At 44.4% G+C, this 12,497-nt stretch overlaps 1 protein-coding gene across 1 annotated transcript in view; it reads right to left on the reverse strand.

Moving 5' to 3' along the window:
* Positions 1-12,497, reverse strand: part of oprl1 (opiate receptor-like 1) — a gene marked incomplete at its 3' end in the record, with an annotated part of 83,803 nt that overhangs the window by 24,763 nt on the left and 46,543 nt on the right. The window contains exons 3-5 of the mRNA XM_083975350.1: positions 2,566-2,653; positions 754-936; positions 452-542 (exon numbers count right to left, since the gene is read on the reverse strand). Of these exons, the coding sequence (XP_083831476.1) occupies positions 452-542; positions 754-936; positions 2,566-2,653 (362 nt within the window). The remainder of the gene's footprint in view (positions 1-451; positions 543-753; positions 937-2,565; positions 2,654-12,497) is intronic.

Below are 12,497 nucleotides of genomic sequence, written 5' to 3' on the forward strand. Positions count from 1 at the left end.
GCCGTGGTGTAATGAGCATAACCACGGCCTGGAGGGTTAATATACAGTATATGGTATCTGGCTGCAGTAGCAGCTTCATCTGCTGCAGATGGAAACAGCAGCTCCACACTGAGCAGCAACCAGCTCCACACACTCACATCCTGAGGCAATCACACACACACACACACACACACACACACACACACACACACACACACACACACACACACACACCACCTCCAGCAGCAGATATTACACATCTCCTGACTCTGTTAGAGCTGCAGCGTGTTGCACAGCTCGGCTGCTTTCTGAATATTAATACGACATCAACATTCAGTTCACAACCGCTGCTGTGAGGCATGTGATCATACGTGTATAGGCTACTGTATATATACGTGTGTGTGTGTGTGTGTGTGTGTGTGTGTGTGTGTGTGTGTGTGTGTGTGTGTGTGTGTGTGTGTTGACTACTCACTGTCGTGTTCGGTCTCCTCCTCGACGTTCCCCATCACCATGGCCGGAACGCCGAAGGCCGAAGCCAGAACCCACACACAGATGTTGACCACCTGACCACACGGAGGAGGAGAAGACGTTTACACAACAACTACAACACACAACTGATTGAACCAACTGTTCTGAAACCATAACTCTACTGGACAGTTCAGGTTTTAACTCAGAGTCTGTTACCATGGTTTCTGAACCAGCACAGTGAGATGCTGTGATAATGTAAAGTGTTTTACTCCTCCAGAGCGATCTGAGAGCTGAGTGAGCCGTTACCTTGGCCTTGTGCGGCGTCCTCATGTCCAGAGCTTTGACGGGGTGGCAGACGGCCACGTAGCGGTCCATGCTCATCACCGTCAGCGTGAAGGTGCTGGTGAACATGTTGTAGTAGTCGATGGAAACCACCGCCTTGCACAGCGCGTTGCCGAACGGCCAGAAGCCCAGGAACACGTCCGTGCCCTGGAAACACAAAGTTCAGACTGGAGCTATCACCCACTTTATTTTCCCATGATCCATTGCGTCACACCACAATGGAAGTGGGTTTTCAACTTCCGTTTCACTCCGTAGTAGCATTCTAGCGAGCGGCTAACTGGTAGCGTTAGCCACCGGTTCTAGCGAGCGGCTAACTGGTAGCGTTAGCCACCGGTTCTAGCGAGCGGCTAACTGGTAGCGTTAGCCACCGGTTCTAGCGAGCGGCTAACTGGTAGCGTTAGCCACCGGTTCTAGCGAGCGGCTAACTGGTAGCGTTAGCCACCGGTTCTAGCGAGCGGCTAACTGGTAGCGTTAGCCACCGGTTCTAGCGAGCGGCTAACTGGTAGCGTTAGCCACCAGTTCTAGCGAGCGGCTAACCCGTAGCGTTAGAGGCTAACTGGTAGCGTTAGCCACCGGTGTAGGTACCAAATGTGGGGGCTCCGGGCTGCCAAAACCGTCCTGACTAAATCTGATGTTTGTTAAGTCTAGAAAACGAATTATTGAACAAACATTACTATTTCTGTGTGCACACCTCTGCAACTAGTCATGGTTATCGTAGCCGTTAGCTTAGCTGCTGCTGACAGCTAAGCTAACGGCGGTAGCTAAGCTAACAGCAGGACGTCAGCTGTTAAAACCCTCCCGTTGTGGGACACCACATGAAACTACTCCAGTTAGCTCAGTCATGTTGGAACTAGGATATCCACTGGAGAAAATATTTTTTCATGGAGCGTTCATTAAATTACTGTTTATTGACACTGCTAACGGCTAACAGCTAACGGTTAGCCCAGCTAACGTTAATCTAAGATGTAATGAATGGAGTGTCATGGCGACACCCAGCGTCGCACCAAACACTGACCAATGAAGATCTGAGTTTACAACAACACATTCAATCAGCTGTTGAGGATTCAGTTAGCTGGTTAGTCCAAGTTTAAAGGAGAATTACGGTCATTTTTGACCCCTGCATCAATTTAAAGGGATAGTATCATTTTTTTTAAAGTGGGGTTGTATGATCTCCAAATAGCCCCTAAGTACTTTAATTGCAGTAGAAGACTCTCTGCACTCCTCCCGTTAGCAACGCCAGCCCATAATAGCCCTGCCCAGAGATTTACAACATACAGTGTTGTGAACAGACCCAAAGAAACGGCCTATTTTCACGGCCTAAAAGAGGTTTTACCTGAAAAAAAATACACAGTTCCATTGTTCGCTATAATATAATTTTTTCCAGCCCTTCAAAGTGCAGGAAAAACACAGTTTTTATTTGGACCTAACCAACTCACGTATCCCTCCGCCCAGGGTTAGCGCCCGCCGATCAGCAGTTGGTTAGGTCCAAATAAAAACTGTGTTTTTCCTGCACTTTGAAGGGCTGGAAAAAATTATGCTTTGGCATGCGCATGACATTGTTTGAGGCGGATTTTGCGGTTACATGACAGAGTTATTTTTTATCACACCGGCGGTGTGGACGCAAAAATTGTTTTAACCGGGGGCCAGAAAAGTTCGGTTTCAAAAATACCCGTGTTCGTGTGGACTAGGCCTTAGAGGTAAAAAAAAATGGCCGTAATTGTCCTTTAAAGCTGTGCAGAGTGCGGAGTGCAGAGCTGGTTAGTGAGTGGTTCCTACCTGGAAGGGCAGCGTGGCCAGGTAGAGGGAGTCGGCCAGGGCCAGGTTGAAGATGTAGATGTTAGTGGCTGTTTTCATCTTGGTGTATCTGTAGGAAACAACAAAACCACTCATCTTTATTCACATAGAGAAAAGGTTTTAAAATCATTACAATATGTGTAGTTTCATAAGTGAAATGGGTTAACCCTGAGAAGCTCAAGAACTTTTAAAAAGAGGCCCAGACACAGAAAATGACAGGAAGACACACACAGGAAGAGGACATATAATATACATAGACATACACATAGCCACATAATACATTTTGCACCACAGGTTAATCTACATTTCCACTCTCACACACTCACATACAACCCATAACCCCCCTCAACCCCCCCGAAAAGAAAAGAAAAGAAAAGGAACTCCTAATCCTAACCAGTACCAAGTAGCCTGGTCAGCATCAGTCACAAATCATAATTGTAAAAATGAAAAGATTACATCACTATCCTGCATATACATAGATAGTGCAGTTGAAGATGTTTGTAGGTCTTTGTCCAGATCGTTCCATAACTGCAGATCTTTACAAACTAGACTGAAACTACAGTAGTACATTTCAGTTTCAGTTTATTTCCCTTTAATATGAGACTTCTTCCTATAGTCTGATTATAGACATGTGATGTGATGTGATGTGATGTGATGGAGAGGAGATGGAATAAGGTCACAAAGTCTGTCATTAAACATGTTGACAACAGAATACATGGTGCAGACATTATGAAACACACACAATATATAAATATACAAACAAACAAAATATAAATACAGACCATTTAGACCATTTACACACACACACACACACACACACACACACACACACACACACACACACACACACACACACACACACACACACACACACACACACACACACACACACACACACACACAGACAGACACACCTTTAACAGCTTCATCGAGCCTCAGCAGCCAGTCAGTGTGTGTGTGTGTGTGTGTGTGTGTGTGTGTGTGTGTGTGTGTGTGTGTGTGTGTGTGTGTGTTGCTTGAAATAAACTGAAGTTTTGTTTGTGTGAGTTGCCCTGAATAAAACTTTACAAAAACGCATTGCAGTCAGATATTTCCCTCTCCCTACCACCCCTCTTCCTCCTCTTCCTCCTCCATTCAGTTTGGCCTCCAGCTCCTCTTCTCTTCTCTTCTCTTCTCTTCTCATTTCTTCTTTCCCTCCTCGTCTCTATTTTTCCTCTTTAGATGATGTTCTTCCTCCCTCTCCTCTTCTTCCTTCTCTCACTCCTCTATTCTACACCTTCTACTGTCGGTCCAGAAACTACAGGTCTGTGTTAGAGACCGTCAGTCTGAAGGTCCAGTACTACAGCTAGGGCAGCAGCAGAATGCAGCCTCTAAATAACACATTATCTGCAGAGAAACTCCTTCATTTCACCAAGATTTAGTTGTGATAAGCTAGTGCTATTCCCCTCTGAGTCCGGGGTTAGCTGTTATCAACATCCGGGGTCTGTAGGTTGACCTGCTGACCTCTCACCTGGATGATGCACTGCAAAAACTCTAAATCCTTCCAAGAATATTTGTCTTATTTCTAGTCAAAACAAATCTCATTCTACTTAAAATAAGACTCATCACATTAAAAGCAGCTTGTTTTTAGACACTTTTTACTTCTTTCAAACAGATTTTCACTTAAAATAATCTGACAGTGGAGCAAGTTTTTCTTTCTTGTTACAAACACAAAAAACGTCTACTTATTTCAAGTGAAAATTAGTTTGAAACAAGTGAAAATGATCTAAAAACAAGTTCATTTTTAGGTGATGAGTCTTATTTTAAGAGGAAAGAGATTAGTTTGGACTAGAAATGAGACATTTTGACAAAAAAAAGGACAAATATTCTTGGAAAGATGTAGAGTTTTTGCAGTGTGTCATCTCCGACCGCCACGCGGCTCATTCTGATAATAATCATTCTGCTTCGGCATTCGGGTCCATTTTTATCTCAACTAGCCGGAGCTTTAGTGAGTCCAGGTTGAGGAGAGGAAGCCTGTGGAAGCTGAACTTCATCCAGCTGCTCATTTTGTTCTGACAAGTCAGAAACACGCAGAAACAAACCGTAGCATTAGCATTAGCAACAAGCTCAGAGATGACATCATCCAGGTCAGAGGTCAGTACACTGCAAAAACTCAAACTCTTACCAAGAATATTTGTCTTATTTCTAGTCAAAACAAATCTCATTCTACTTAAAATAAGACTCATCACATTAAAAGCAGCTTGTTTTTAGACACTTTTTACTTCTTTCAAGCAGATTTTCACTTGAAATAAGTAGAAAAATCTGATAGTGGAGCAAGTTTTTCTTTTTATTACAAGCACAAAAAACTTGCTTTCACTGGCAGATTTTTCTACTTATTTCAAGTGAAAATTAGTTTGAAACAAGTGAAAATGATCTAAAAACAAGTTCATTTTTAGGTGATGAGTCTTATTTTAAGTGGAAAGAGATTAGTTTTGACTAAAAATGAGACATTTTGACAAGAAATAAGACAAATATTCTTGGAAGGATTTAGAGTTTTTGCAGTGCATCATCCAGGTCAGAGGTCAGCAGGTCAACCTACAGACCCCGGATGTTGATAACAGCTAACCCCGGACTCAGAGGGGAATAGCACTAGCCTATCACAACTAAATATTGGTGAAATGAAGGAGTTTCTCTGCAGATAATGTGTTATGTAGACCCTGTAGACTCCATTATACGGATATACGCGCCTCTCGGCTGGAGCTCATTTCATCACAACCACTTGGAATGACACCAAAGTTATCTGGTGAGGAAATGATCAGAGTTTATCCTAGAAATAAGGTCCAGGTTGTAAAAAAACATGGTTATTCTCCTTTAACCTGAACTGCTCTCAGGTCAGTCCTCTCTCCCTCCTGTTGTCCTGGTTACGGTGCAGTTAGTTGTCTCGTTGTGTTTTGTCTCTGTGTGCAGTCGTTGTGTGTTTGTGCCTCCAGTTGTGTTGTGAGTCTGTGCAGTCGTGTTGAATCTCTTCACACGCACACGTTGTGTTTCTGTTGTGTCTCTGTGATGAGACGCATTCATTCACTCAGACAAAAGGTTCTGGTTCTCTCTTTCTTTCTTTTTAATATATCTTTAAGAAATCATTCATACCGTAATAACCATAATCACAATATTAAATTCATAAATGCATTTCAGGACTTTGGAGCTCTGTACATCACCTTTTTACTCTTTATCTCTTTTGCTGTTTATTGTGTGTTATTGTGTTGTATTTTATGTGGTTTTATGTGTATTGTAAGTGGTGAAGCCAAAGACAAATTTCCACATTGTGGATAATAAAGATATTTCTTTCTTTCTCTCTTTCTTTCTTCCCTGCCTCCTCCTCTCTTCTCTCTCCTCTCCTCTTCCCCTCCCCTCTTCCCTCCCCCTCTCTCTGCATGTTGAGACTTGCAGGCCGAGCGTCTTCAGACAGAATATTTCATGGCTGCTGAGTTCTGCTGCGTTTCGACATCAGAGATCAACTCTCTCTCCTCCACTAGATCTGTTCTTCTTTCTCAGTCTCTCTACAGCTCTGTTTCTGTCTCTAGTTCAGATCGTCTCCCAGTGTTCGTCTCTTCCCTGGTTTCGTGTTCTCTGCCTCTCGTCTCTCTCTGTCTCTCTCTGTTATTCTCTCAGTACGTAACGTTTACATGACACTAGTAAAAACAGATTCTGGTCTTAATCCGCCTCTAACTGGACGACTGCAGTGAATGTGACCGCGTTAGTCCGACTGATACCAGAGTCCTCCTCATCCGACTGAAACACACAGATGATGTGATTTAAAATCCATTTTCTTCTGCATGAATTCACCTTAATCAGAGTTAAACTGGACGATGTATGAGCACAAACAGTAAAGTAGCAGAGAACCGAGACGTTTCTACCGGCTGCAGCCACCGTCAGCCTGAAAGTTACTTATTTCCATTTCTCTACTCGGTGACAGGAAAGTCAACAGACTGGAGTCGTATTAAAGGACAACTCCAGGCAAATTCAACTCAGGCTGTATTTTTCTAACATTTTAGGTCTAACAGAAGGAATCTGAAGATTTTCAGTTTAATTGCTCCTTCCTTGAATCAAGTCCAGAGTTGATATTCCTGTGTTTATGACACCAACGGGAGCTTCCCACTGCACCTGAACACACCGAGCATCAACTTGGGTCTCGACTCCGCCAGACTTTGAATTATAATAATAAATAATAATAATAATAATAAACTTTATTTCTATAGCACCTTTCAAAACCAAGGTTACAAGCTGCTTCACAAAATACAAATACAATATCATTGAACAAATAAAGCAATTAGAAAGTAAGGAAACATCCGACAGGAAAACAGTGAACAGGCAGAAGATAAACTAGTGGAAATGGATAAGACAATAGAAACAAAAAACAAACAAACATTAAAATGACTGCACAAATGCCAGTCGCTACATGTGGGTTTTTAAAAGCTTTTTAAAATGCTGCACAGACTCAGCTGATCTGATGCCGAGGGGGAGCTTGTTCCACAGCAGTGGAGTTAAAACAGAAACAACACGATCTCCCTTCGTCCTGAGTTTCTACGTGGGACAACGAGCAGCATCTGATTTTCAGATCTGAGGGATCTTGATGCTAAATACGAGGTTAAGAGCTCTGAAATGTACCGTGGAGCTATAGACCATGAAGAGATTTGTACGTGATTAAGAGGATTAGATCTAGTTTTACAAACATGTCGGCTTGTTGAAGTAAATAAACTTCTTGGTGCATGTTTGAGTCGCCATCTGACGCTGTCTGTGGCTTTGAGGGATGGAAACAGCCTAAGCAGCAGAACTTCAATCCACTCCCATTCATCGTTGCCGTGGCGACGCGGGGACAGACCATAACTACCGCAAAACAGGAGACATTAAACTGAAAACCTTCAGATTCCTTCTGTTAGACCTAAAATGATAGGAACATACAGCCTTGAGTTGATGAATTTACCCGGAATTGTCCTTTAACCTGCAGAACCATGTTTGATTGTCTCTGTGTCTGTGAACGGGGACGAGGACAGAAGTCCAACGAGACGCTCAGATGGAGCTGAGACTGTAAAGGTGCAGAGTGAAAGTATAAAGACATTAAAGTTATAATCCCCAGTTTAATTTATGATGGAAAAATGTTTTGTTTGGCTTCACTGAATATGATAAAAATCTAAATTCTCAGTTTTATATGATTCATTTGTTAATTATTTTATCCAAATTGTATATCTACATGAGTCTAAATGTTCTGGTAAGAAGCCAAACTTCTTGGACCTGTCTGCATGTTGGTCAGTATATCTCCTCCCTCTGTGACTGTGAGAATAAAAAAGCTGTTAAAACGTCTGATCTCTGTAAACTTTACAACATATTTATTTAAGTTTATGTTTCTTCTGTCTTGCTGTGACTGTCATCCCCTGGCGTATTTATGATGGTTTGGTTGTGTATTAATGTTGTATACACTTATTTCATCTAACTGTATTCAGTCCTGTGTATACTCGTGTTCTCAATAAAGTTGTTAAAATAAAAAAAAGACATTAAAGTGAGTTCACGGCAGCAGAGAAACAACAGACAGATGAGTGAGACACTTTGTCTTTCTGGTTTAGTTTCAAAGCTGCACCGTGCGTCACCATGTGACACGGGAACAACTCGTCTGCTTTACATTCACTAATACAAAGACACAAATGTTCAAATGTAAAAGACGGATGAGTCACCGTGTGATCACGAAGCCGTTGCTACGGACACCGAGATGAACTGCAGAGGAACAGGAAACTGTGTTCGACTCTTTGGTCATGAATCAATAACTTTGCTCTCGACGTCTCAGATCATTTGTTTCATCGTGGATTCCTTTTGATCAAATGTGATTGACAGCGCTGTTTCCATGGCAACGCGACTGCCTCAGTCAGCCGAGCGTGAAAGTTGTTTAACCCCTGAAACTCCGCTGCATGAAGAAACCTTTCTCCTTTCTGTCACATACTAGTGGGAACAGGAGAACGGCATTAGTGAAACCAGCTAAACACCACATCAGTGATCCACCGGTGAATAAAACACCTCATCAGAGATCCACCGGTGAATAAAACACCTCATCAGAGATCCACCGGTGAATAAAACACCTCATCAGAGATCCACCGGTGAATAAAACACCTCATCAGGGATCCACCGGTGAATAAAACACCTCATCAGAGATCCACCGGTGAATAAAACACCTCATCAGAGATCCACCGGTGAATAAAACACCTCATCAGTGATCCACCGGTGAATAAAACACCTCATCAGAGATCCACCGGTGAATAAAACACCACATCAGAGATCCACCGGTGAATAAAACACCTCATCAGAGATCCACCGGTGAATAAAACACCTCATCAGGGATCCACCGGTGAATAAAACACCTCATCAGAGATCCACCGGTGAATAAAACACCTCATCAGAGTCCAGAGTGTATCACTGACTCCTCTGAAGCAGAAACACACTGATCTCTGGCGGTGTTAGCAGTTAGCTGTTTGCAGTTAGCTGTTAGCTGTTAGCATCTCTCCTCCCACAATCTCCCAAATAAGCCTGAGATGTTCAGCCGTGACATCAAAGTGTGTTTGCTGCTTCATAATGCTCTGTCTCTAACTCTGGTTTGACTCCTTGGGCCCTAGTCTCGTAGACCGAGCGAAGTCTAAGTGCAGCGCAGCTTCGCCACGCCAATGGGGTGTGGTCCAGGTCCATTTCGCAAGTTTGGTGGGCCGTGCAGTCAGACTTAGACCGGCGCAATCCCTCCCCTCGTCCCTCCCACCGGCGCAAACGGCGAAGAGGGAGGAGAGAGGGCGGGAGGGAGACAGGAGGAGGAGAGAAAGGCGTGGAGTGGGTTTGACACAGCCGAGTCAGATCTTCACCAATCAAATGAGCTCCTCTCCTCACCTTTAACTGCGCGGAGGGCGATGCGCGCTGCAAGTTTGTCATTTTATACTTGGACATGGACGGAGGAAACAGCGACGCCAGAGGCCGAACCTCTCCCCGGAGGAAACAGCTGTTTCCCCGGAGGTCCGAGCTCAGAGTGACCAACAATGAGTTTACTAATAATAATACAAATATCCTTAATCAGGTTTGATCTGATACACTGAGAACCCCTGCCCAATGTAAGAAACAACAACTAATAAACTAATAAAGAAACTCACATTTATTCAAACCCTGTGCAAGATGATGAGACAAAGATAAACAAACACCATGCGTAACGGATAAAATCAGCGTAAAGGACGCTCTCTCTCTCCCTCTCTCTCTCTCTCTCTCTCTGTCCGTCTCTTTTTTTCTCTTTTTTTCTGTGATAGAGATAGTATACTGTAGTAGGCTATATACTGACTATCTGATACCGAGGCTGTTGTGGTGGACTAAGAGAGATGATGATTTGTGTTTTGTTTTTCATTAAGGCTGCCTGATGCGGTCGCTCGCTCTAATGAATTAATAAGTAAATAAATAAATAAATAAAGCGGATCATCACAAGGGCAGAGTGGTATCTCAACACGGCAGCGACATGCAGTCATCCACCCTCAGTCCTGCTTGGGACATCCACAGCTGCTTTTCAGTGCCAGTTCGTCCCTGCTGTGTTAATTCAGGTGGAGTTTCCTTTACGCACCGACAGCCTTTGATCTCTGCTTTGATCTGACGTCAGATGTGACGGGACAATCTATATAGATATAAATTCACTGTTGATTCCATTAGTTGCATTAAATAGTGGTTATTGTGGATATTTATTGCATTGAAATGTGTCTGGAACTGTGGAGATCTGCCTGTGAGGTCTTGGTGACGTGTGTGCACTGCAGGTCAGTCAGCCAAACTTCCACTGCACCTGCTGCGCTCTGCCCTGCGCTGAGAGTAGACCTGGTTGGAGGTGGCGAGCTTTCAGCGCAACCTCGGCGGGACATTTTCCCACGAAACTTCCTCTGCACCAAGCTGAATCTGTGACGCCTCCCCCTGCTGCGCGGCCACGCCTATCTCAGCGCAGCGCGATCTACAAATCTTCCAATCTGACTTTGCGCTCGGCTGCGCTGGTCGAAACTTGCATTAGACCGGCTGCGCTACCTTGCGCCACCTGCGCTGCGCCACCAAACTAGGGCCCCATGTCTCTAATAAAGACTCTGCTGCTGTAGCTGCTGCTGTATAATCCTCTGAACTGATTCAATCTACTGGCTGGTAACAGCAGACGACTGCAGCTCGCTCCGTGCTGCCAGACAGCCAGCCTCACACTCTAACTTTCTCTTTGACAGAGAAACTGTCCAACAGCTTCAGGACATGAACACCTGAAACACACACCACAAACACACACCACAAACACACAACTTCTGCATCCTCAACCTCAACCTCAACCCTCTATAAGGACTCTCTATATGTGTGTGCGGTGGTCAAAATTCAAATGTTATGTAAGGGATAATGTATAGTTCGGAGGTTGTTATGGAGAAATAAACCCCTTCATGTTGTATGGAACCCCTCCGCTTCGCGTCGGGGTTCCATACAACCTGTCGGGGTTTATTTCTCCATAACAACCGACCAACTGTACATTATCCCGCTTATTACACGGTTTACGAGTGAAATAATTAATTTGAAACATAATTCTGATCAACATACGACTTTCATTGATTTAAAATTGCATAATTTAGCGAATCTGCATGACCGGTCACTTCCGCTGTTTTGCCGAGCCTCCTCCCGGTCGTGCATTTGAAGCCTTTGATAATCAATCAGTGGATCGATGGATTACCATACACGTGTTAAGGCCCTTTCACACCGCGGACGTAACGAATAAACGACACGAAATTGCGAAATATTCGCGGCCAAATATTTCGCATCAAAACCATACACACCGGCGGCGACGCGAATATGCGACGATGCGACAATTAAATTCCAAAGTTTCGCTTTGCGACGGGAGGTTCTTCACCTCCACGTCATTTCTAATCTGTTAATTATCCCTCACGTATTCGCTGCTACGTTATGCCACTGTTGTTACCAACTTTACTCAACACAGCAGCAGCTCACTGTCTGATCACTGATCAATATCTGATCACACACTCTATTGCTATTTCTCCTCTTTCCACTTACCCCCCCTCTTCCTCTCCTCCTCTCTCCTCTTCCTCCCTCCTCCTCCTCCTCCTCCTCTCTTCTCCTCCTCCTCTTCCTCTCCTCCTCCTCTCTTCTCCTCTCTCCTCCTCCTCCTCTCTCCTCCGAGACACAGGTTATTTATTGTTTACATTAGCGGCCAAGCACGTGTCCATGCGCCCGTGTGTGTGTGTGTGTGTGTGTGTGTGTGTGTGTGTGTGTGTGTGTGTGTGTGTGTGTGTGTGTGTGTGTGTGTACGTGCCCAGAGAGACGGCAGGTGGAGGGGCTGACTGGCAGAGATGAGAGCAAAGACGGTGAAACAACAACTTCTTTTTCCTGTGAGAGACTGTGCAGCCACCGTCTGTTATGGGAAACAGCTGTGTGTGTTCTGACCGTTCTGACGTGGTGGGTGTGACGTAGCTACCTCCTTTTCACGCCACATGATTGGTTGATGCGTTTATTCGCCGGGCGAAAGCTCAGAAAAATCGACCTCGCTCGGAAAAAAAATTGTGCCGCATTTTCGCCGCGAAACATTCGCGGTCGGTGTGAAAGGACCCGTTATGAAAACCGGGGTTCGAAAAAAAATATTGACGTGCGAATTATTCGCACGAAAAATACGTCTCCGGTGTGAAAGGGCCTTTATGATCATAGACTGGTTAAGATGTGTATTGTGTGTAGTCGTATCTGTCATAAACAAGAGATTAACTTTACTGTTTACGGGGTGCGTTTGTGTCGCGGTGCCAGCTGCACCGAGAGGAGAGGAGAGGAGAGCTGACACCGGGTCAGAGGCTCTGATGCAGGTCTGGTTTCCAGCAGCGATGTGAAGGAGCCTCCACTCTCCTTGTAGCAAG

Source organism: Trachurus trachurus (genome assembly GCF_905171665.1).
Source record: "Trachurus trachurus genome assembly, chromosome: 7".
Lineage (NCBI taxonomy): Eukaryota > Metazoa > Chordata > Actinopteri > Carangiformes > Carangidae > Trachurus > Trachurus trachurus.